This window comes from Pinus tabuliformis, chromosome 4_1 (genome assembly GCF_031772625.1).
Source record: "Pinus tabuliformis cultivar Carrire ecotype Pingquan chromosome 4_1, CPIR1, whole genome shotgun sequence".
Classification (NCBI taxonomy): Eukaryota; Viridiplantae; Streptophyta; class Pinopsida; order Pinales; family Pinaceae; genus Pinus; species Pinus tabuliformis.
In genome coordinates, this window is record NC_142303.1 from 81,784,311 (window position 1) to 81,807,801 (window position 23,491).

Here is a 23,491-nt window from a genome sequence, read left to right on the forward strand (position 1 = left end):
GTGACCTTTCGTGAATGGGCATGTCTTTTAGACATGCCTTTTCACCTAACTTAATGACTCTTTAACCTAATTAATATTTAATTATTTAGTATTTATATTTATTTTATTTATGTTATTGTTATGAATTATATTCATAACATAGCATCTTCCTTCGGAAGCTTTGTCCTCAAAGCTTTAACGTTGTCGATTTTCTTCGCTTAGTGTCTGTCGTCTAGATGTATATAATCTGGCCATCTTCTCGTCTTATAGGTCATCAATAATATTTCCTTGGATTTTTTTCTATTTTTTATTTTTTAATAATAATTCTTTTAATAAATCAATTATATATATATATATATATTTTCTTTAATATATATATATATATATATATATATATATATATATATATTGTAAATTTAATTAATTAATATATGTTAATTAATTAAATTTACAATATATATATATATATTGTAAATTTAATTAATTGAGATATGTTAATTAATTAAATTTACAATATATATATATATTGTAAATTTAATTAATTGAGATATGTTAATTAATTAAATTTACATATATATATATATATATATATATATATATATATATAACTATAAACTATATATTATATAGTTTTAATTGAACTAAATTAACACCATTTAAATTGATTTTTACGCAATGATAATATCGTGATGGTTCGACGCTGACCTGTCCCATTGCTTACACCCATTATGAAAGGTCCAAAAAACTCTGTCCTCCGACGAATTTCACCCGATGTCACAAATTCTGAAAAACATCACAACATAATTTGAAACTAATGGGTCTCGGATCCTCTCGATGAGTGTATCAATACTTATAGATGAATCCCTGCCTGGAATCACGCTCTCGAGCAGATCAATAAATATAGAGAAGTCTTCAAAAGTGAACTCTGCGTATCCCAGGTCCAGGAGGGCTTTCTTGCATTGCTCAATGTTTTTCAACACATGTTCCACTTCTGCTTCATCTTGGGTCTCCAATATATGCTCCAGATACGAAAACATGAAGGAACGAAAGAAGCAGTTTCCATCACCACGTGTGCGTCGAATTGCCCTGTATAACTCATCCAGCACCTCAATTTTTGCCTTTAAGATAGAACTCCCTGTTTCATACTTAGCTGCCAAGGCAGAAAGAGACTCCTTGTCGCCGAAAAATGGTATTTTGAGGGCTCTGATACCACTGTAGCATAAAAACTATGCTGAAGCACGAAGACTGATAGCTTGAAGACTTGAATGTAAAAATACACACAGGTATTTAATATAATAATTTATTAATATATATAAATTTGTATAAGATGATATAAGATGATTTTGAATGTTACAATGAGGTCCTGCTTTTATACCTCAGCAAGGGACCTTTCGTGAATGGGCATGTCTTTTAGACATGCCATTTCACCTAACTTAATGACTCTTTAACCTAATTAATATTTAATTATTTACTATTTATATTTATTTTATTTATTTAATCGTTATGAATTATATTCATAACAAAATGTTGATGCTCTCAGTGCTAGCAAAGGCAAGGAGAAGGGTCAAGACAACAATGGAAGAAATCTTATTCCAAGGAGACTTGCAGATGGTGTCAAGAATACAAAAGGTAATGATTATCATCAAAGAATCCCAAGGCAAAAAGACTTCAGAAGTACATCAAGGAAATCTTCATCTCCCAGGTGTTAGGTAGCAGAGGTCCCGCGTAACGGTTTTGGGGCAGAAAGCCCAAGAAGTAGGATTAAAATATTGTAAAAACTCCGAAGTATGCAGAGCACGAAGCATAATAGATTGAGTCAAAGGGTAGTCTGCCCGAAAAAAATAAAAAGTAATGTAAATAGAGTCAGCCCGCGCAAGGATCGCAGGCCAGGGAAGGGTATAAATAGAGCGTGGCTTTATGAGGGAAAGACAGTTCTTTTGAGGGATGAAATGTAATGGGTTCTTGAAAAAGATAGTCTAAAAGCATCTGTAAGTCCGAGTCGAGGGGAGAGTAGTAGGTAGAAAATCTGCAGCTGTGTGCGCAGAGGCCTAGAAAGTTCACAGCTGTGTGCGCGGACCCCTGCAGCTGAGTGCGCAGGGTAGATCTGGATGTATTGGTGGAGAATAATAATAAAAATAAGTTTGCTTCTGTAAATTCTGAGTTATCGCTCATCTGTCTCTATGGTTTACCTTTCTATATCTGGTTAATGTAAATGTGATAAGTGTATGCGAATCTGGGTTCATTTTGTGCGTGAATCAATTATGTTGGTTAAATGTTTGCTTAAAGACCCTGTTGAACAACTCTAAATCATAAAAATAGAACAACGCAGTAATAAGAAAAATAGAACAACGCTGTTCGCACTCTAGAGCGGTGTGAACAGCTTGGAGCTGTAAACCAGTGCGCGAACCTCCCAGACCAAACCAAGACATCCCTAAGGTTTGGAAACCTGGTTCCAGCACCCTCCCCTACTACCTCGGGTGAAACCTCGGTCCGCACTCCGCGGGCTATTGCCGAAAGGGCCTGTAACTGCAGGATTTGTTTGGCTAAATAACTCTTCCAAACCTGGGTCAGGCCCATAGCAGCGAACAAATGGTTCCATTGCCGGGACCGGGATCTGCCTAAGGGGTGTTTAGGTGTGGGACGCGGGGACCCTATAGAGAAAGAACGTTGAAAATTCAAGAGGATTAGGGACGGTAATAGATCAAGGGTAACGATGGCGAACACAATTCAAGAAACCAGTATTTAAGGGAGCCGGAGGCGAAGACCCGGAACAATTTTGGTTTGTACTAACATCAGTATGGCATTTGTTGGTTGCTATTGGCCTGACCCAGGTTTGGAAGAGTTATTTAGCCAAACAAATCCTGCAGCTATCGGCCCTTTCGGCAACAGCCCGCGAAGTGCGGACTGAGGTCTCACCCGACGCAGCAGGGGAGGGTGTTGGAACGAGGTTTCCGCACCCTAGGGATGTCTTGGTGTGGTCTGGGAGGTTTGCGCATTGGTTTACAGCTTTGCGTTGTTCGCACCGCTCCAGAGTGATTATATTTTTCTTATTACTGCGATGTTCTATTTTTACGATTCAGAGCTATTCAATAGGGTCTTTAAGCAAACATTTAACCAACATAATCGATTCGCGCACAAAATGAACCCAAATTCACATACACTTATCACATTTACATTAACCAGATATAGAAAGGTAAACCATAAAGACAAATGAGCGATAACTCAGAATTTACAGAAGCAAACTTATCTTTATTATTCTCCACCAACACATCCAGATCTACCCTGCGCACTCAACTGCAGGGGTCCGCGCACACAGTTGCGGACTTTCCAGGGCTCTACGCACACAGCTGCAGAGCCTCTACCTACTATCCACCCCTCGACTCGGACTTACAGACGCTTTCAGACTACCTTCTTCAATAACCCATTACATTTCATCCCTCAAAAGCACTGCCTTTCCCTCATAAAGCTGCGCTCTATTTATACCCTTCCCTGGCCCGTGATCCTTGCGCAGGCCGACTCTATTTACATTACTTTTTATTATTTTCGAGCGAACTACCCTTTGACTCAATCTATTACGCTTCGCGCTCCGCATACTTCGGAGTTTTTACAATATTTTAATCCAACTTCTTGGGCTTTCTGCCCCAAAACCATTACGCGAGACCTTCGCTACCCAACACCACGTATCAAAGTATATTTCTTGGTTATTTCTATTCTTGTACAAACTTTGGGCACATGGAAAAAGATTGTAGGGCATATCACAAAGACAAATATAATGGTCCTCATCAATCTCCTAGAAGCAATTTTGCAAGAAGTCATGATTTCTTATTCATGAACAAGATGGAGTGCTTCAATTGCCATAACATTGGACATATGGCATGTGACTGTAACTTGAATTGGGTCCCTCAACAAGCTAAAACTATGTCAACCAAGCCAGAGAAGAAAGTTACACAAGTATGGAGAAGGAAGCAAATTGGATCCGAAAGTCTCTTGATCACTCCAGCCAACAATACATGTTGTTGATTTGATGAAGTCATCCTTGATATTCCAAGTATTTGATGGTGAGACTCTGCCAAAAAGGAGACCATGCATATAGTTAGGGGGAGTTTATGATCATTCTTGCAAAAGCTATCCATGAATGGGCCCTATGAAATTCTTGATGAGTCACACATGGACAATCATCTTTTGATAGATCATCTCTTTGGAGCAACTCCATTGAAGAACCTAATTTCTTACTCATCTAATGAACTATTGTTGAAGATTTCTTCACTTGAATCACAAGGTAGAAATCTTTCTTGTCTAAAGAAGCTAGAGGAGTTTATGCAGACAGTGGGAGTTGGTTCATCACATGAAGAAATGTAAACACATCTATCATGGACCACATTGCCAGAAAGAAGAGCATCATGACAGGGAGAATAACATACCTATGAAGAAGTATTATTGATAAAGAAAAGAAGCAGCTTGACACGAGGAGTACTTGGGCACCCCGTTTTCCATTGATGTCAAAGGGGGAGAGAATGTTGTCCTAATCTCATGCAAACCTTAGGAAGAAACCCTAACCTTAGTTGAAGTCTGCCTTATGATAATGAAGCCCTAATCCTAATAAGTCCATAACAACAATGACCTTAGCTTTATTAAAAACCTAACCTTGCTATTCTAAGTCCCAAATACATATGCCAAATATTTAACACTGCCCCAAGAATACAAAAATGATGAAATCCTACGTAATGAAATCCTAAATGATGAAACCCTAGCCCTAATTTTGTTTAAAAACTGAACTCTAATATTATAACAAAACCCTGATCCTAATGATACCCTAATTACTTAACGATATAACTGTAGGATTCATGAACATATTACATATTACATGAAAAGCTAAATGCATTAACACAACGTTGCATATTTAAAATCCTTGACCCTGCACAAAAAAAGTGAAACGTTGATGGATTAAACAAAATTTGAATGTATTAAGAACTTGACATTGCATACTAGACGAATTTTCTCACGTATTATAAAAAGATTATATAATTGATGTTGGTCGGCCAATAAGTCGGTCCTCGTTGAGTCAGCGGTTGTGACTTTTAAACATTATATATACATACATGTCATCACCGTCCAGGAAGGTATTCGATCAAATAGCAAAATTTGGTAAAAATAAAGGTGAAGACAGTTCGTATTTCAAGGAATATATCAGAAGTTTTTTTTTTCTACTATAGACTATTGCAGACTCATCATACGACTTGAAGCTTGAACTTGCGAACTGTAGTATTTTTGGTGAAGAAAGGGATCAAAACAACGAAGGAAAAAAAGGGCAGAAGGACGAGAAGGAATGGAGAGATTTCTAAATTGGAAAATCTGTTGAAAGACGTTTTTCTGTGAATCGATTTTTGTGCAAACCTGTGGTAAATAATTGTAGCAGCTTCAGACTGTGACAAAAACAATAGCTTGAAGACATTCTTGGAGACTTTGATTGAGGCCTTTGTGGAGTGACCTTGAAGAAGATCCCAAATTGAAGACATTTTGGTGAAATAGACTTGAATATAACACTGAAGGCCATGATGCATCACTGATGTCATTATGAGGTAACTTGGAGAAATTACTTGGGTATGATGAAGAGTAGTGGTGATGTTTTTTAAGAGATCAAGGTTGTCATTGATGATGTGATGTGGGAACTAAAGTGAAGACTAAGCAAAGATTGAAAGGGCTCACTGAAGAAGACATTAGGAGCTGCGAAGTATAACGAGATACATCTTGATGAAGTAAAGTAAGGGTTGAAGCCCAAGAGGTTGGAGCCTTGAAAAGACAAGGTTGGTTCCTTGAAGGATAGGGTTGGAGCCCTAGAGGATCAAAGTCCTCAAGAAACCAGGTCAGATTCTAAACCAGATATAGGGTTGGAGCCCTTGAGGTTGGTACCTCTAAATTAACAAGGTTGGAGCCTGGGAGATTGAAGATCTGTGTCTTCATCTAGGGTTGGAGCCCTATATTTATTGTACTTGATTTATTGTAAAGAAGAAATTAATAAAAGCATGTATTCTTATTGTTCATTTTGTGTTTTAAATATAAGTGATCTAACTGATAAAGGTAACAATTGAAAAGAAATATTGATTCACCCCTCTCAGTGTTTCCAACCAAGGAAGGTTTGGGAGCCTAACCTAGATTGAAACTACCATAAATCATTTTGAGCAGGCATCAAAATCTACTGTCTAGCTTTTTAAGTATAGAGCTTGTGAACCCCACTGCCATCCTCATTGAAGCAGACTCCTCACATCCGCCCAAGAAGATGTGTGCCATTCCATCCAACACTTTGCTAAAATGATACATCAAGGCAAGTATCCCAGGACAAGAGAAAAATGTTTTGGAGTTCAACTCCTCATTAGCGCCATATCCATTATTTTTCTTGTAAAACGGCCTAACACTACAATTTCTTCCATCTTAGTGATATCGTTCAACTTGATATCTACACCCAAGCCAGGTTTGGCTTGTCCTTTTGTTTCACACATTTTTTACTAGTTTTGGTGACAAACTTCAACACCAGCTAAAGGGAAGGTGACCAACTACTTGAGAAGGTACCCTGGCAATGCATTTCCAAGGTAAGTAGGTCACAGAGGAATTCAAGATAAGCGGTAAGTAGGAAGGTGGTGTTTATTGTAACAAGGGTTGTCAGGTCCTCGAAACTATTAGGTAAACTTAGTGGTAAAGAGACTAAACCTGTAGTCATATTCAAGGAGGGTTCAATAAGGGCCTATAACGAAGTGGTGGCGATTTGGAGGGGATCTGCTACTAGAGAAAGTGACAAGAGTGAAGTGTGGAGGTTGTCACCCTACCACCAGAGTGGGTCTGACAAGATAGGGGTTGCTCCCAAGGAGTCAGAGGAGTCAAAGGGGGGCCTCCCCGGGTCAGACCATATTTGGAGGCCCTCATAAGGGTCTCCGAATATTCAATGAGCTCCAAATTAGATTAATCAGGGCCCTCAGGTCCTGTCCTTGGCAAAGATTCAACCGTCATCCACATTTTTATGAAGTTGTAGCAAGATCTAGAATCAATCCCTTTTCAGCTATTTTATTGTGTACTATTAAATTGTTTGGTATCTTATAAAATTTAAATTATTAAAAAAAGCACTAAAATGATAAAATATAAAATGATCTTACTATATGTGTCTGTTAAAATTTGAAATTTTTTAAACTGGTTAAAACAATTATATATATATATATATATATATAATAAAAATACATTTTTAATAATATAACCATATAAAATTTATAACATTAAACTAAAATCGCATTCAATAAGTTAGTTATATATATATATATATATATAAAACATCAGGCATTTTACCTTTTAGTCCATATGCAAGAACAAAATATTAGTTTGGATTCAAGGCAAGCCATTACAAAAATACACTCAACTTCAATTGTTATAAATTGTTGTGCAATGTATTGGATTGGAATGGAACAAATTCTTTAGTTCTTTTTACTGTTCTGAATAATTCCACCAAATGATCAAATATTCATTTTTTTTCTTGAAGTAAAAAAAGTTCAGTATGTTCCTTAAGAGCCTCTTCCAGAAGGGCTTTCGCTTTTTAAGCTCAACAACATGTTACTTGTGAGAACTAAATCTAAGTAGAGAAGATAACAATCATTTCTCCAGACTACCCAGATAAATTCAATATGCAAACTCAATGCACCTGTTCCTGTAGTCCTTAAGTGTGTGAGAGCCCTCACACGGTCCCGTTGACTCTGGTCTACTAACAGGACCTAAAATTGATTGAGAAGATTCAAAGACCATAATTCTGTAAATCAATCTCAAATGATTTCAGATATCATGCAATATAAGTGAGCGATTATATTTGTCGAGTTTCTCTGCGGCAGCTATAAGAGTGGCTTTGCTTTTACAATATGCAAACCTAATATACCTGTCCCTGTAATCCTTGAGTGTGTGAAAACCCTCACATCGGCCTATTGACTCTGGTCTACTAGTAGGACCTGAAATTGATTGAGAAGATTCTTTCCTGCTCAATTTTTCTCTAGTATGAAAGAAGCCACACCCAGGCACCGCCGCTACACCTGCAACTCTGATCAACTTGACTACATATTCTACCTGTAAATGGAAAGAAGATTTTTAAAATAGTGGCCTCCAATGCAAGTATGGTACAACAATACTCACTCAATACTCTACATAAAGTTTTTATGTCAAATAAGCTTAATTCAAAAATGTTGTAGAGAAAAAGAATTACGTCACTCATTGCACATGTCTCAGGCAATTCTGCAAACACAAAGACAGCTCCCTGAGGCTTGAAATGAATTTTGAATCCAATCCGATTCAGCAAATCCACCATAAACTCTCTTCGTTCATTATACTCCTACAATGTAGCAAAGTATAATGGAAAAGGAAGCAAGGAAATTCTGAAAGCCACATAAAACATTAAAATTGGAAAAATTAGAAACAACAGTTCTTTTTGGCTCACCATTTTCAGACTTTCAAAGTATTCGGGCACACTTTGGAGGGCAATCAAAGCAGCCTCCTGAAAGGGTGCCGGAGCTGAATCTGTGAGTTTTACATGAATATTCCTTATTGCAGATGCAATTTCAACAGGTGCAATTGCCCACCCAACCCTCCAACCTATAAATCAAATAAACAACTTCTCTAAAGTAAATCAGTTAACAGTCAAAACCATATTGGAAGTTGATTACTATTGAAATTTTTAATTGTAGTAAAGCACCCAGTAAATGTAGCAGGAAAAAAGATAATAATATGATTGGCAGCAGATACGAAGCCTAATTAAAATATGGAATTTTTGGTAGGTTGTAATACTATATTTATAATATATATTAGAAAAATATAACTGTTCTATTGTTGTATGCCATTCATATCTTTGATTGTACAACATATCAAATCTGTTCATGATTATATGAATATGGGTTCTTGGCTGGTCATCATCAAGCTTCATTTGAAATTGACATATTCTAAAATTCCTTAAATATGGTGTACCTACAATCTGGGATCCATGGTGTCCGGTAATGCATATACACGAAAGCAGAACTGTTGGTATTCAGAGCCTGTTTAAGCATTCAATTGCAAGAAAAATAATGACAAAGATTAATGATACGCAGAGAGTTTACATGGTAAAACCCTGATGCTTTGTCAAGGAAACATCCACAGGCAAGGTAAGGTTTTTGTGTTATTATCAAGAGACAATTACAATGAGGCTTATGTTGGCATTATGATTCAAGTGTTGTCCTTGATGGCAACTCACTCAGAGGTTGGTACAGGTGCTCAGAGACTGGTACAGGTGATGACAACTTAACTAGAAGACAGATCTCAGTACAGCAGGACAAGAAAGAGATATACGCAGGTTCAGCAAGGAGAATCAGCGTGTACACGCAGGATGGCTTCAGTAAAAGCGCGTACATGTGAAAACGTACCTTTGGTCAGTGGCAGTTAGTCCTTGGAAGTTGTGCCTATGGTTTTGGACCATGGCGTCTCGACGGACGTGTTGATCCCTAGTTTTGAGGTTGATGGTATTGTGTTACTATGGTTTTGGCTCTTGGTATTGAGCAAGGCCTAAGGCTATATAAGGAGAAGATCACTAGGCCAAAGAGTGCAAGTGTGAGTGATGAAGATCTGAGAAAGTGTGTGATCCAAGTGCTGGTTATGGGTTGGTGATCTGAACCAAGGTTTCACCCATGTGGAGGATGATGAATGATGGAACGAGATCTCAAGGCTTGGAATGATTATCTTCATATGGTTTGACTCTGGATAGACTAGATCTACTGACGCATGTTCATTATTATGATCTGGGTATGTTTTGATGTCTGATATAGCTGCAGAGCTTTAAGGTTGAATTTATAGATCTGTACGCGAGTTGGTTTTGGTAAAAGAGCGTATACACGCAGGTTGGGGTCATCCAAGTAGCGTATACAATGTGAAGTATGATATTTGAATATGGAGCTGGATCTGGTTGTTGTTGACAGGGTTACAGTGATTCAGAATTGGGTGTTTCAGTGATTGATGATGCAGGTTGTACTACAATGATGATTGTCTTATGGATCTAGTATGAAAATGTATGAAACGTGGTCCCGGGTAGATCGTAGGCCGACACCTACGTACTGGTAAACATATCAGCCAGTACAAGAGCCAGGGGGTTGTAGCTCCCTTCCACTAGCAGCTGGAAAACGAGTAAAGAAGCATTCTGTAGGTAGGCACCTACGTACTAGTAAATGGATCGGCTAGTACAAGAGCTAAGAGGGTTGTAGCCCTCTGCAGGTTGTAGCCTGCGTGCTGGTAAAGGACTGCACCAGTACATTGTAAAAGAAGTTCTCATTAAAGAAGAAAGAGACAAATTGCAGCAGGTGGTTTTCACCCACATTGGGTTTCCACCTTATATCATGGTGTTCATGTGTGTGGCATTTGTGTGATGATCTGTTCTGTTATACTGCACCTGTTTACTGTTAATATGCTTAATAATGTTCTGATGCATTTACTGAAGATAAGATTAACTGAATCATAAGATCTCTGGATATACGCTAGTTGCATTAAACACAGTCGCGTGTACACGCGGGTTCACTTAACTGAAGTCGCGTATATGTTTCTGAGTATGAAATTGAAAAGTTTTATCTGATCTGATAATACTGATTCACCCCCCCTCTCAGTATTATTTCCAACAATTGGTATCAGAGCAGGTCCTTCAGAGAAGCTTGATCGCTTGAAGGAGATTCGTAGAACAATGGGGAAGAAAGCACGTCAGAAGAAGAAGACAACTCAAAAGAACAATGACAACCTGTCGTTGTGTGGAAGCAAGTATTCAGATCCTGAAGCACCTCAGATTGAAGATGGACAAGCAAATGAAGCGTCAGATCAAATCATAGATCAACAAGATCTACCTAGCAAAAGGGAGAGTGCCCTCAAAGAAGAAATCATCAGATTAGAAGAACAGTTGGAATGTGCCTCCAGAGTTCGAGAAATGCTGCTAGCACTGAATAAAGAGCAAGAAAACGAGATCCTCAAACTAAGGCATCAGTTGGATGAAGGAAGGAAAGTTGAAGAGACCTTGAAGAAGCAATGTCTTGAAAAAGAAGAACAACATCAAGTTGAGGTAAATATCTTGAAAAGCAAATTAGAAGAAAAGGATAAGCTTTTACGATTTCAAGATAGCTCTAAAGTCTTGGATGATATTCTTAGTAGTCAAAGATCTCCTGCTATCAAGACTGGTCTTGGTTTTCATGAATATGTTGAAGGTGAATCTAGTTCACAAGGTGAGGCGAGAAACTCTAATGAGAAATCTGAAATGCCCAAAAAGGAACAACCAAGGAAAGAAATTCCTCAAGGAAGATTCTCTACTCCTAACTATGGACGTGATAGACGATTATTTCCTCCACTGAATAATGTTGAATGTTATGTATGTCATAATCTTGGACATGTTGCAGCCATATGTAGAAGAAGACGGTTTCAAGACCATCATGCAGAAAGATCATCACATTCAAGATACTTTAATGGATATTGCTTTTCTTGCAATATGTTTGGCCACAAAGCTGCTGATTGCTACAAGAGGAATATGAAACATGTAAGATGCTATGCATGTAACAAGTTTGGACATAAAGCAAGAGATTGCAGGAACAAAGCTCATGATAAGAAGAAATCATCAACATGCGTGAAGATATGGAAGAAGAAGGAAGTTCAGTCAGAAAGATGTGACACAGCACAGGGTACTCAGCACAGCACAGACATAACAGACTCAGGGGGAGCTGAAGGTATAGAACTTCAGTGTTCTGATTCTCATACGCAAGTTTCATGAAGACAAGTCGCGTATATACGCGCGTTACAGGCTGCAAAGTCGCGTATATGGAGAAAGGGCAACAGAACAGACCCAGGTTCAGTCATGGTTGGCTCAGGCTCAGGGGGAGCAGAACAGACTCAGGAAATGGTTCAGACATGGTTGGCTTACACTCAGGGGGAGAATATTCTTCGAATAATGCATTGTTGGCATTATGGTTAGAAGGTGTTGATAAAGTCTATGAAGCTAAATGATACATCTTACTGTTTAGGAATGGTATTGCAGGCTGATGCTTATGGTTCAGATCATGATGCTGTTGGTGGCTTTCATAAGTCTTGGTCTAGATATTTCATCACTATGTCATGTATCTCTTTTATGATGTCAAGGTCATGTAACGGCCTATGTTGGTTTCCCCACTATGCCTGGGATGAATGATGAAATGTTCATGTATTATCATGTATCTTCACATGGTTAGGTGGATGAGTCAATATTGGTATATCCCCACTAGGTTGGGTGATGAATGTATGTTGAGTCTTTTGGTGATAGGAAGGTCTTCTATGATGTATAAGTCTTTGTTCTTCTTGAAGAACATCTTTTGCAGATCTTGCCTACAGTCAAGGGGAGCATGAACAGCACAATTCAGCAAGAGCAGGATGGATAGATTGGTACACTTTGGCATACACAAAGGGGGAGCACATTTGGAGATTTCAGCATGTACTCAGGGGGAGTATGGACAGCAGTATGGACAGCAGAAGGTATACCAAGGAAGAGAATATCTTGGTCCACCCTTTGCCCTTGATGTCAAAGGGGGAGAGTGACTTGGTGTGGTGGTTGCCATCAAGTCCAAAGGGGGAGATTGTTGGCATTATGATTCAAGTGTTGTCCTTGATGGCAACTCACTCAGAGGTTGGTACAGGTGCTCAGAGACTGGTACAGGTGATGACAACTTAACTAGAAGACAGATCTCAGTACAGCAGGACAAGAAAGAGATATACGCAGGTTCAGCAAGGAGAATCAGCGTGTACACGCAGGTTGGCTTCAGTAAAAGCGCGTACATGTGAAAACGTACCTTTGGTCAGTGGCAGTTAGTCCTTGGAAGTTGTGCCTATGGTTTTGGACCATGGCGTCTCGACGGACGTGTTGATCCCTAGTTTTGAGGTTGATGGTATTGTGTTACTATGGTTTTGGCTCTTGGTATTGAGCAAGGCCTAAGGCTATATAAGGAGAAGATCACTAGGCCAAAGAGTGCAAGTGTGAGTGATGAAGATCTGAGAAAGTGTGTGATCCAAGTGCTGGTTATGGGTTGGTGATCTGAACCAAGGTTTCACCCATGTGGAGGATGATGAATGATGGAACGAGATCTCAAGGCTTGGAATGATTATCTTCATATGGTTTGACTCTGGATAGACTAGATCTACTGACGCATGTTCATTATTATGATCTGGGTATGTTTTGATGTCTGATATAGCTGCAGAGCTTTAAGGTTGAATTTATAGATCTGTACGCGAGTTGGTTTTGGTAAAAGAGCGTATACACGCAGGTTGGGGTCATCCAAGTAGCGTATACAATGTGAAGTATGATATTTGAATATGGAGCTGGATCTGGTTGTTGTTGACAGGGTTACAGTGATTCAGAATTGGGTGTTTCAGTGATTGATGATGCAGGTTGTACTACAATGATGATTGTCTTATGGATCTAGTATGAAAATGTATGAAACGTGGTCCCGGGTAGATCGTAGGCCGGCACCTACGTACTGGTAAACATATCAGCCAGTACAAGAGCCAGGGGGTTGTAGCTCCCTTCCACTAGCAGCTAGAAAACGAGTAAAGAAGCATTCTGTAGGTAGGCACCTACGTACTAGTAAATGGATCGGCTAGTACAAGAGCTAAGAGGGTTGTAGCCCTCTGCAGGTTGTAGCCTGCGTGCTGGTAAAGGACTGCACCAGTACATTGTAAAAGAAGTTCTCATTAAAGAAGAAAGAGACGAATTGCAGCAGGTGGTTTTCACCCACATTGGGTTTCCACCTTATATCATGGTGTTCATGTGTGTGGCATTTGTGTGATGATCTGTTCTGTTATACTGCACCTGTTTACTGTTAATATGCTTAATAATGTTCTGATGCATTTACTGAAGATAAGATTAACTGAATCATAAGATCTCTGGATATACGCTAGTTGCATTAAACACAGTCGCGTGTACACGCGGGTTCACTTAACTGAAGTCGCGTATATGTTTCTGAGTATGAAATTGAAAAGTTTTATCTGATCTGATAATACTGATTCACCCCCCCTCTCAGTATTATTTCCAACAGCTTACATGCTTCTTTGATCTCTCGATCTTCCTAAATGAAGTAGGCACCGTTACAATAGTTTTGATAACTATCATTTGGTTTCCAAAACCAACATTGTTAGAGTAACGGTAACAAATGATTTACTAGGGTAAATCTTGCTTTTACAATTCTTTTCACTAAGTTGTTGTCATACTCTAACAATCTCCACCTTGACAACAATTTCCTAATACCTTGACCTTGCCAAAGTCCTTTCATCACCTCTTTTGTAAGCCAAGACAAGCTAAATACCACTGCAACTTCTCCAACAACACTAGTTTTGTAAACATGTCTGTACAGTTTTCTTGAGTGTGGACATTTTTAAGATCTACTCCACCTCTATCAATGACTTATCTTACAAATGTTAGTTTTTGTAGCATCGGATGTGTTCTAGCCACGAAATTTGGTGGAGAGGCTAGAATACATGTATTCTCCAAAACCTAGAAATCATTTCTAGAAATTCCACCTAGAGACTACTTAATTAGATTATTAGTCGTTTTTTTAATATTTCCTAAGTCTAAACTTAGGGAATATGACTAAGTAATCAAAATTAATTAAGTCATGGTGAGAATGTTCTAGAAAAGCACATGGATCAATTTCTAGTTAATCCTAGCCATTGATTAAGATTTAATCGTGGTCATTGAAGCCTCAACGAAGGATTATAAAAAGAAGTTGATGGGGCTTGGAGAAGACACACCAAATCAGTTCAGCATTCGATTTTGCTAGGAAATCGATTTCCAGAGTAGCAACTGTGTTGTCAGAAGTGATTAAGTGAGGTCGAAGCAATAAGAGGGGCAGAGATAGTAAGGCCGAAGGAAGCTTTTCCAGTTTCGGTGAGTACATTGTAGAGAGGCAGCGTAGAGCCCTCTTGGGGAGATTTTCGTTTTGCTGGGGAGAAGGAGAAATTTTGAGCCAGAAGCTGAGCAGAGGGTCCGGAGGCAAAGAGTATCAATTTTCCAGCCAGTACCTGACGAGACAGTGAGAGGAGACACATTTCCGAGCTTGTGGGATGTAGTACCTACATAGGCTGAAGTAGTGACTGCGCAAAGGGAGCAAGGAGCAGCTCAATTCGAGCTGAGGTCAGTGTGGGATCACTTCTAGAGTGAGAAATTTTCCTCACTAGTTATTATTTCCAGTTATTTCTCTGTTTGGATCACTAGTTTAAGCATCCATAGTTTGTACTCAAATTTTCACTACTGCATAATATCAAACCCTCAGTTGCTGCACTGATTTTCCTGAGTTGGGTTTTTCCGAGGACTTGGTCCAAAAATAACAGTATATTTTGTGTGGTGTGCATCTATTTCTTCCAACGTTTTTATTTCTTCAGCGGTATTTTATTTGTGAAGGTTGCAGTGTATTTAATTCGATATTTTCCATATCACACAGTAAGTAAATTGTTTAATTGAATTAACAATTAGAAGAATTAACATCAGTTGCTGCAATAGGATTTGGGGGTAGCCGAATTTTCACAACAAAATGGTACTTTATATCAAGATGCATAGTCTTACTATGACAAGTTGGATATGTAGCCAAATGTGTAGCACTTTGACTATCAAAAAATATAGTTACGTTGTTCTACATTCTTTCAAATTCACCTAGAAGACCATTCAAACAAATTACCTCTTTGCAAGCATGTGATACAACAATATACTTTGCCTTTGTAGTGCATAAAACAACCATTTTTTGTAGTTTCAACATCCAACTAATAGTCCCCCTTGCAAAAGTAGACATAACCTGAAGTAGATCTCCTTTTGTCCAAATCACCACAAAAGTTGAATCAACATTGCGTCAAACATAATTATCACAACTATTCAAGGTGATGAAATAATCATTGGTGTGAAGCAACAAAACCTATAGCTTGTTGGCTTTAATGTAAAAATACACAAGAGGTATTTTGTAATAATAATTTATTATATATAAAAATGTATAAGTGATATAGAATGTTACAATGAGGACCCACATATATATTAGGCAGGTGTCTCTTCACGATAAGGCATGTCTTTTAGACGTGCCTTTTCACTTAACTAATGACTTCTTAAGATAGTCATTACTTGATTACTTAGTATTTATATTATTTATATTTATTTATTTTGTTATGAATTATACTCATAACATTGTCCCTTCCTTCAGAAGCTTTGTCCTCAAAGTTGTATTGCTAATAATTTCTTCTATCTTGTGTTTGTCATCTCGGCATATGTAACTCGTCTCTTCACCTGTCAACCACATATTAATTTCTCAACGCTTATATTTATCTCTGTCTGTATAATTCGCTGGTATCCTTGTTTTGAATCTAAGGTTATTGATATTTTTTTTCCTTTTTTATATAATTTTTTTTAAATAATAATAATATTAATATATATAATCACATCAATTAAATTAATTAACTATATATATATATATATATATATATATATATATATATATATATATATATAGATATATAAATTAATTGTAATTTATATAGAAGAGTTGTCCTATATGCCCCCATGAATTGTCATTTTCTTTTTTAAAACAGCGTGCTTTACGCGGAGTATCGACAACAGAGTTAGTTTGGTAGAGGATCGGCATTCGATGCGGGAGTAGGATTTACGCAGACGTATATATTTAGGGCTGCCTAATTTGGATTACATAATCATGACAATTTGTTGAAAGATGATGATGAACTTCTTGATTTCTCACTACTCTGACCATGAACACATGTACTCTACATTTAGGGTCTTTGAAAATCCTCTAGTTGACACTTGAATGGTCAACAATTCCGAAGCACCTATTTCATTGCATTCCAATGTTCTTTTCCTAGATTTGTCGTGTACCTGGTGACAACACCAATTGCATGTGAAATATCCAATCTTGTACATACCATCACACACATCAAACTTCCTACTGCATTAGCATAAGCTACATGACATATAATTCTTTTCTTCTTTACAACTAGGGCATAAAATTGAAGAGAGCTTGAAATGTGAAGCCAAAGGGATATTGATAGGTTTCACATTATTCATCCTGAATTTCACCAATACTTTTTTAACATACTTCTATTGTGAAAAACCTAAACCATTTTCTCTGGTCATTCGTTGGACATTAATAAAATTATCTTATCTTATCTATCTATCTATCTCTATGTATTTAAATGCTCAAGGTTTGTTTTTTTGTACCTAGATCCTTCATATCAAAGGTCCTAGCCAATGGAGTCTTTAACCTGATGATCTTGTCCATGCTTTTGTTTGCAACATGCATGTCGTCAACATATAACATATATAATGAATGTCATTCAAATTTTTGAAGCACACACAACGGTCTTCCTCATTTCTAGTAAAGTTCTAGCTCAACATGAAGGAATCAAATTTCTTGTACCATTGCCTAGGTGATTGTTTAGACCCTACAATGATTTCTTAATCTTGCAAACTAATCCAATGTTGCACGACTCGTACTCGTATAAAACTCATATGGTTATTGACTGGGGAACGACCCGTATAAGACTTGACAAAATACAGAAAAAAAAAAAAAATGATCTCCCAAAAAATGAATATTAAAAAAATATGAATTTTGAGTGGGTCCACAGGTCTTATGTGGGTCCTATGCGGGTCATATGCAGGTCTTCACGGGTTCAATACGAGCAGATGGGTTCTATGGGGGTTTGGACAAGTACAGGTAGAGACCGTGGGTCCTATGCGAGTGACCCGTCTCACTATAGAACCCGTCAAGACAAATGGGTACTCGCGAGTCTTATAAGGGTCATGCTTCACTGAACTAATCTTCCTTTTCATGTTGCACAAAACCTTCTACCCATTCCATATAAATCTATTTGTCCAAATCTCCATGTAAGAAGGTTGTTTTAACATCTAATCACTCTAACTCCAAGTTAAGAAAGCAACTAGTGTCAACACAAACTTAACAAGTGGTGAAATTTTTCATGGAAATCTATAACTTCCATTTGAGAGTATCGTTTTGCAACCAGTCAGGATTTATACCTTTCAACATTACCATCAACTTCTTTCTTCAATTTGTAAACCCATTTACGTCCAATAACCTTTCTATCTTTAGGAAGTTCTACTGGGTCCTAAGTTCTATTTCTATCCAGGCCATCCATTTCTTCTTTCACTGCCATCTTCCATTTGGCACTATTGATATCATCTAATGCTTCCTGATAAGAAGAAGGTTTCCCATCATCCGTAACCAAAGGAATAGATGAAGTAAAATTGGTAATACCTTTTTGGAGGATTTCTCTCCCATGTAAATCTTCTCAATGTTGATTGTGGAATTTCCACACTCTACTGAATATCTTCAACATCTACGACTTCTTTATCATCAAAAGCTTCTTCATGCTTCCTTGTGTCTGTAGATGGTTGGATTTCCAATTGAATTTGTCGATTTAACGATACTTGTTCCTATTTCAAAGCATCTTGTGCACCCTATGACTTAATAAGAGGAGATTCATCAAATATCACATCTCTACTAGTGATGATTTTGTGGGAAGTATGATCCCACAATCTATATCCCTTAGCAACATCATCATAACCAACAAAGATGTATTTCTTTGATCTTGGGTTTCATTTAGAATGTTGATTCTAGTTCTTAGGAGTAAGAGCGTAAACTTCACAACCAAAAATTTGTAAATTAAATAATCACATGGATGACCTATTCAAAGCTCTTCAGGGATTTTACAAATTATTGTGACCAATGGTGATCGATTTACAAGATAACAAGCAGTAGTGATTGCTTCTACCCACAACTCTTACTACAACATGGCATTGCTAAGTATGCTCCTTGCTCTGTCTATAAGAATCCTATTCATGCGCTCTTCTACACCAATTCAATGTGGAGTATATACAGTGGTTTTGTGTCTTATGATCCCAACTTCTTTGCAATATTTTTTGAATTTTAAAGAATTGAACTCGCCTTTGTTATCGATTCTTAAACATTTGATTTTTTCCTGATTTTCTTTTCTACCATTACTCTAAATTGTTTAAATGTATTAAACACATCATATTTTATTTCCAAATAATAAACCCACAAATTTCTAGACAAATCATCTAAAAATATTGCAAAATATGACGATCCTCCAAAAGGCACTGTAGGGGATGGCCTCTGTTACCCACCAAAAATTGGGTAACGAATAGGAAATTTTTTTCTCCTCCTTGGACAACCAACCAACCAACATCCCTATTGATCAACGCATGACATGATTCCATAAACCCTCCACATATCGCTCTGGACATATTTCTTTCTCCCATCTGACATTCCTCCTAGAAGGAAGGTGGGCCATCCATCAATAGGTACTGTTAGCGCTTGAAATTTCACCTCAGGCTGAGAAACGCAAACTCCAAGGCAACATCAAACCACTTAGCCTCGTAGCTAGCCCTACGGGGCAGGAGAGGGCTCTCTCCAGTATATCTCGGCAAAGATCTTCGAAGGGCGGAGATAACCAATAAAGAACACTGATTTTAGGCTAGTAAACTGATAAAAGGTTTGATTTGAGATTTTTAGGATTTTGGTGGAAAATCGGGGAAAGGCAATTTTGGGTGCGGGGATTGGACACAGTTTTCGCAGGGGGCTCTTTAAGGCAAGATAGGAGACTGTATTGATGCCTTCAAAAGAGTTGGATGGATGAGAATGACTGGTGAGGAGCTAAGGAGAGCAAGCAATCACCTTGAATTCCCCTTAAACAGATGAAAACATTGATATTAAGCAAACTTAAAAGCAGAGCATGGTAATTATGAATTCTACTTTAACACTTCATTTGCCTAATTTGCAGAAGGAAAAGTAAGAAGATGATTCACATAACAAACTTACAAGTACAAAGAGAAACACACCATCAATACATGTAACCACAGGAATCCCAAAAAGGACTGCAAAACCCTGGTCTTTCTTCCTTTGCCAAAATTGCAGAGATACAATGAGTAATACAATAGAAAGCTTTCTCCCTCAAGAGTCCAACCATGAAAATGACCAAGAAAGTACATAATATAGGCAATCTAACATCTTTCTTTGCCTCTAGGGGTCGAGCTCACTATCCTAGGAGCTGTTTCAACCAATTCCAAACTGAGCACTAAAATCTAGACAGTCAAAACAACTTGCCTCTATAAGCTAGGAAACCAATTCATTCATTAAATTTTTGCCTATTTCATGAATGAATCTTCTAGAAGAGATAAATAAGTGTCAAAGTATCATAAAATTACATCATTTACATCAAGGAGGATCAAAACCCACTCCAAAAAGTCAAACCTAGTCAAAACTGCGTTTTGCTGAGCTGTGGGTGCATTTCTGTGAAAATAACCTGATGCATAGCGCCCTGAATCTCAATGCGTAGCGCACCTTTGGGCCTGCTTTTGAGGCACTTCCCGGAGTCCAAATGAGGCAAAAGTGGGCTTGTTGGAAAGGTCTGGATGTCTACTTTCCAACCCAAGTGGAAATTCTGAATTTGGTGACCATTTGCCCCTCCAAAATTGCAATCTCCCAAGACTGCTTCCTGTGTGTCAAAAAGGTGGCAGAAAGTCATTTTTTGCTTGTTTTTTGACCTTCTGGAGGCTCAAAACTTGATGGAATCTCTTGGCAATTGCTGAGCAAGTGTATTTTTGCATGACAAATCCAAAAATGCTGAGTTTTCATGAAATGGAGTTGCCCATCTTCAGGGTAGCGCGCGGCACGCTACGCGTTGGGGAGGAAAACCTGTTTTTTGCCCAAAAAAATCACAAATGACCAAAAATGCTCAAAATTTTTTGAAATTTGTGCTGGAGGTAAGTCATTTAGCACCATGCTCCTTCAAGGAAGCCTCAGCCAAGATGTGGAGGGGATCGGGCCTTTTCCTTCGTTTTAGTGCCTTGGCCAACCGTCCTTTGAGCACCTTCATTTTTGCCTTACATACGTGCATTCGAGCCCAATAATGGGTTTTCATGTTCCGGAGCATATCCTTATCTTTGTTAGCCTTGGCCAACAACCTCTCCAAATGAGCATTGACCCGGAGAAGCATAGCCTCTCGCTCAATGGGTACCAAATCACCGGGTCTCTTACAAGCCAAGTTGCGGTCTTCATGGATCCTCCACAACTCATCGAGAGTGTGCTCATCCTCTAATTGTTCGTTGCGCTGCTCTAAATATGTTATTGTCCAATTTTCCATCTCCAATTTTTGCTACAACAAGTCATTTTCAGCCTCCCATTGCTGAATGATCTTCTTAAGCTCCGAGCTAGGAGAACGGGTGTCAAGATCAATGATGTCAATATATGGATCACCTGACAATCCCTCCTCAATCATGGGCTGCTTGCCCCTCTCTGATACCTGTGCTGCTGTCGGAAACGAGGCCCATTCCACCTGGTGTGGAGATAACACTCGCGGTGCTGATGAAGAAGGCGAGACCCCTTCCACCTGATGTGGAGAAAATACTCGCCGAGCTGATGCAAATAAGGCCCTGTGGCCTCTCTAATATGTGATCAATGAAGGGGAGCTGACATGTCTGGGCTCAGGGATGTCATACTGCTGTGAAGGTCCTCCCTCCTCATGAACAACCTCAGGGGGTGGTGGTGGCGCTGTGAAGAAATCTCGAGAGATGAAATCCTCCCATGGAATACCTTGCTGGGCCAACTGATGCATGACCACAATCTTGATCAAAGCATAATGGTAGATGCTCCTGTGCTGCTAAGCTGGGCTCTTTCTTTGCACAAAGGGCACCATCCTCTCAATATTCCGGCACATGAAGAAAGGAATGTTCATCATCCGTACCCGTGTGAAATGCATCAACAAGCGGATATGATACGAATACAAACGTGAAAATATGCCCTCAGAGGTGAAATAGCGAATGATGAGCCTCATCAAGGGCGCATACTCATCCCTCAAGAATCTGAAAGGAAACACACCAGTTAGGTGCCTCATATATACAGGTTTAATGTAGGGCTCATACTGGAAACTGTCCAACAGTTGGCGCTTGTTCCACTCTTCTCCAACATTGGGTATCCCGTTGCTTGAGCAACAACCTCAGGTGACAATGTAAAATCCACCCTTGCAAGATTCACATGCCCGTTGTGCAAATGCAAAACAAACAAGCGGACCAATTCCCTGTGGTGTTGAATTTGGGAAATTCTCTCGCAATATCCATAGCATGATTGATGACGGAAACATGTGACTGCAAGTGGACAAGCTTGCAAATAGGCCAAAGAGGTGGGCTCCTCTCTCACATGCTGACCACCCTTACCACCCCTGTGAGGCCTCCTTGGCACCTCAACCTCCGGTGTTGACTCACGGTCATCACTTTGCTCATAATCTGTTTCGGTTTCTGACATGGTTTCAAGAGCAAAATGGCTGAAATGTACTGTTGCTTCTGCACAAATGACCCGCTGTTTTGACTGTTTGAATGCTGCTCCAAGGGGACAAAAAACACAAGGGAGATGTTAGGGAGGGGGACTTTTGAGGGGATTTAGGGAAAATATATAAAAAAGGGAATTTAGGGAAGGAATTATGACACATACATCATCACATAATCATAATTTGTAGGGGTTTGATAGGAGGTAGGATTTAGGGAGATTTTATTGAATTTTAGGGATATTGTGTGAAAGTGACAAGGGAAGTGATAATGGGAATGTGGGGAAATGAGGGAGTGAAAAAGATGACCTTGGGCAGCGAACTCAAAACCCTAGCTTCACTTGCAATTTGATTTTTTTTTTTTTTTAAACATAATACATATGAATTTTCCATTTCAACTTGATGGCATTTGACACATTTTCACGCTCATGTTATCTTTACAAAGCAAGAACTCCAAAGATTTGAGGCCAACCTGAAGAAATTGAGGAGGACGAAGTCGATTTGTGGCTCAATGGCAAATTTTTGAAGGTGGAAACCCAACGCGTAGCGCGCGGGCTCTGGAGCGTAGCGCGCACCCAACGCATAACGCCCGACCAATTTTTGCACTGCAGAGACTGCCCTGAAGCGTAGCGCGCGGGCTCTGATGCGTAGCGCGCAGGCTCTGTTTCTCAATTCGTCCAGTTTCACACTAAATCGCCTTTCACACTTGCTCTTGGAGTCTTGGAGGCAAAAGAATTACAAAATGAGGAGAGAGGGGCTTTCATAAGCTTGATTTAAATTTATTTCCCCTCAAACCCACTTTATAATGTTTATGCAATGACACTTTTTAAAACTAATTGCTACTGACTTGTGGTTTCCTTTTGTCATGAAATTGGTTGAAATGATGCTTTTTCTTGCAAATTTTTGCAGGGATAGCTTCTGAAGAGTCTTGGCAAAGGAGACCAAGGCTGCATGCCAACTTCTGGAGAGTTTGAATTTTTTACACATTTTTACAAAAAATGAGAAAATGACCTTGCCTTCAAAACCAGGGTTTTTGAACTCAAGGTAAAAATTAGTTGTACAATATGAAATCATTTGAAGTGATGCTTTGCTGGACATCCCTCTGGCCTGCTGGGCATTTATTGAC

General features: G+C 38.7%; 1 protein-coding gene and 1 pseudogene across 2 annotated transcripts in view; both read right to left on the reverse strand.

The window, feature by feature from the left end:
- Window positions 1-625: 625 nt before the first annotated feature.
- Window positions 626-5,495, reverse strand: LOC149174281 (OVARIAN TUMOR DOMAIN-containing deubiquitinating enzyme 1 pseudogene; annotated as a pseudogene).
- Window positions 5,496-7,633: 2,138 nt separating this feature from the next.
- The window catches only part of LOC149174282 (uncharacterized), a 173,700-nt gene continuing 157,842 nt past the window's right edge, over window positions 7,634-23,491 (reverse strand). For both annotated transcript variants that reach the window (XM_089419282.1, XM_089419281.1), the window contains 3 exons: window positions 8,441-8,595; window positions 8,210-8,335; window positions 7,634-8,073 (listed from right to left, as the gene is read on the reverse strand). In XM_089419282.1, the coding sequence (XP_089275408.1) occupies window positions 7,789-8,073; window positions 8,210-8,335; window positions 8,441-8,595 (566 nt within the window). In that variant the 3' untranslated portion in view covers window positions 7,634-7,788. The remainder of the gene's footprint in view (window positions 8,074-8,209; window positions 8,336-8,440; window positions 8,596-23,491) is intronic.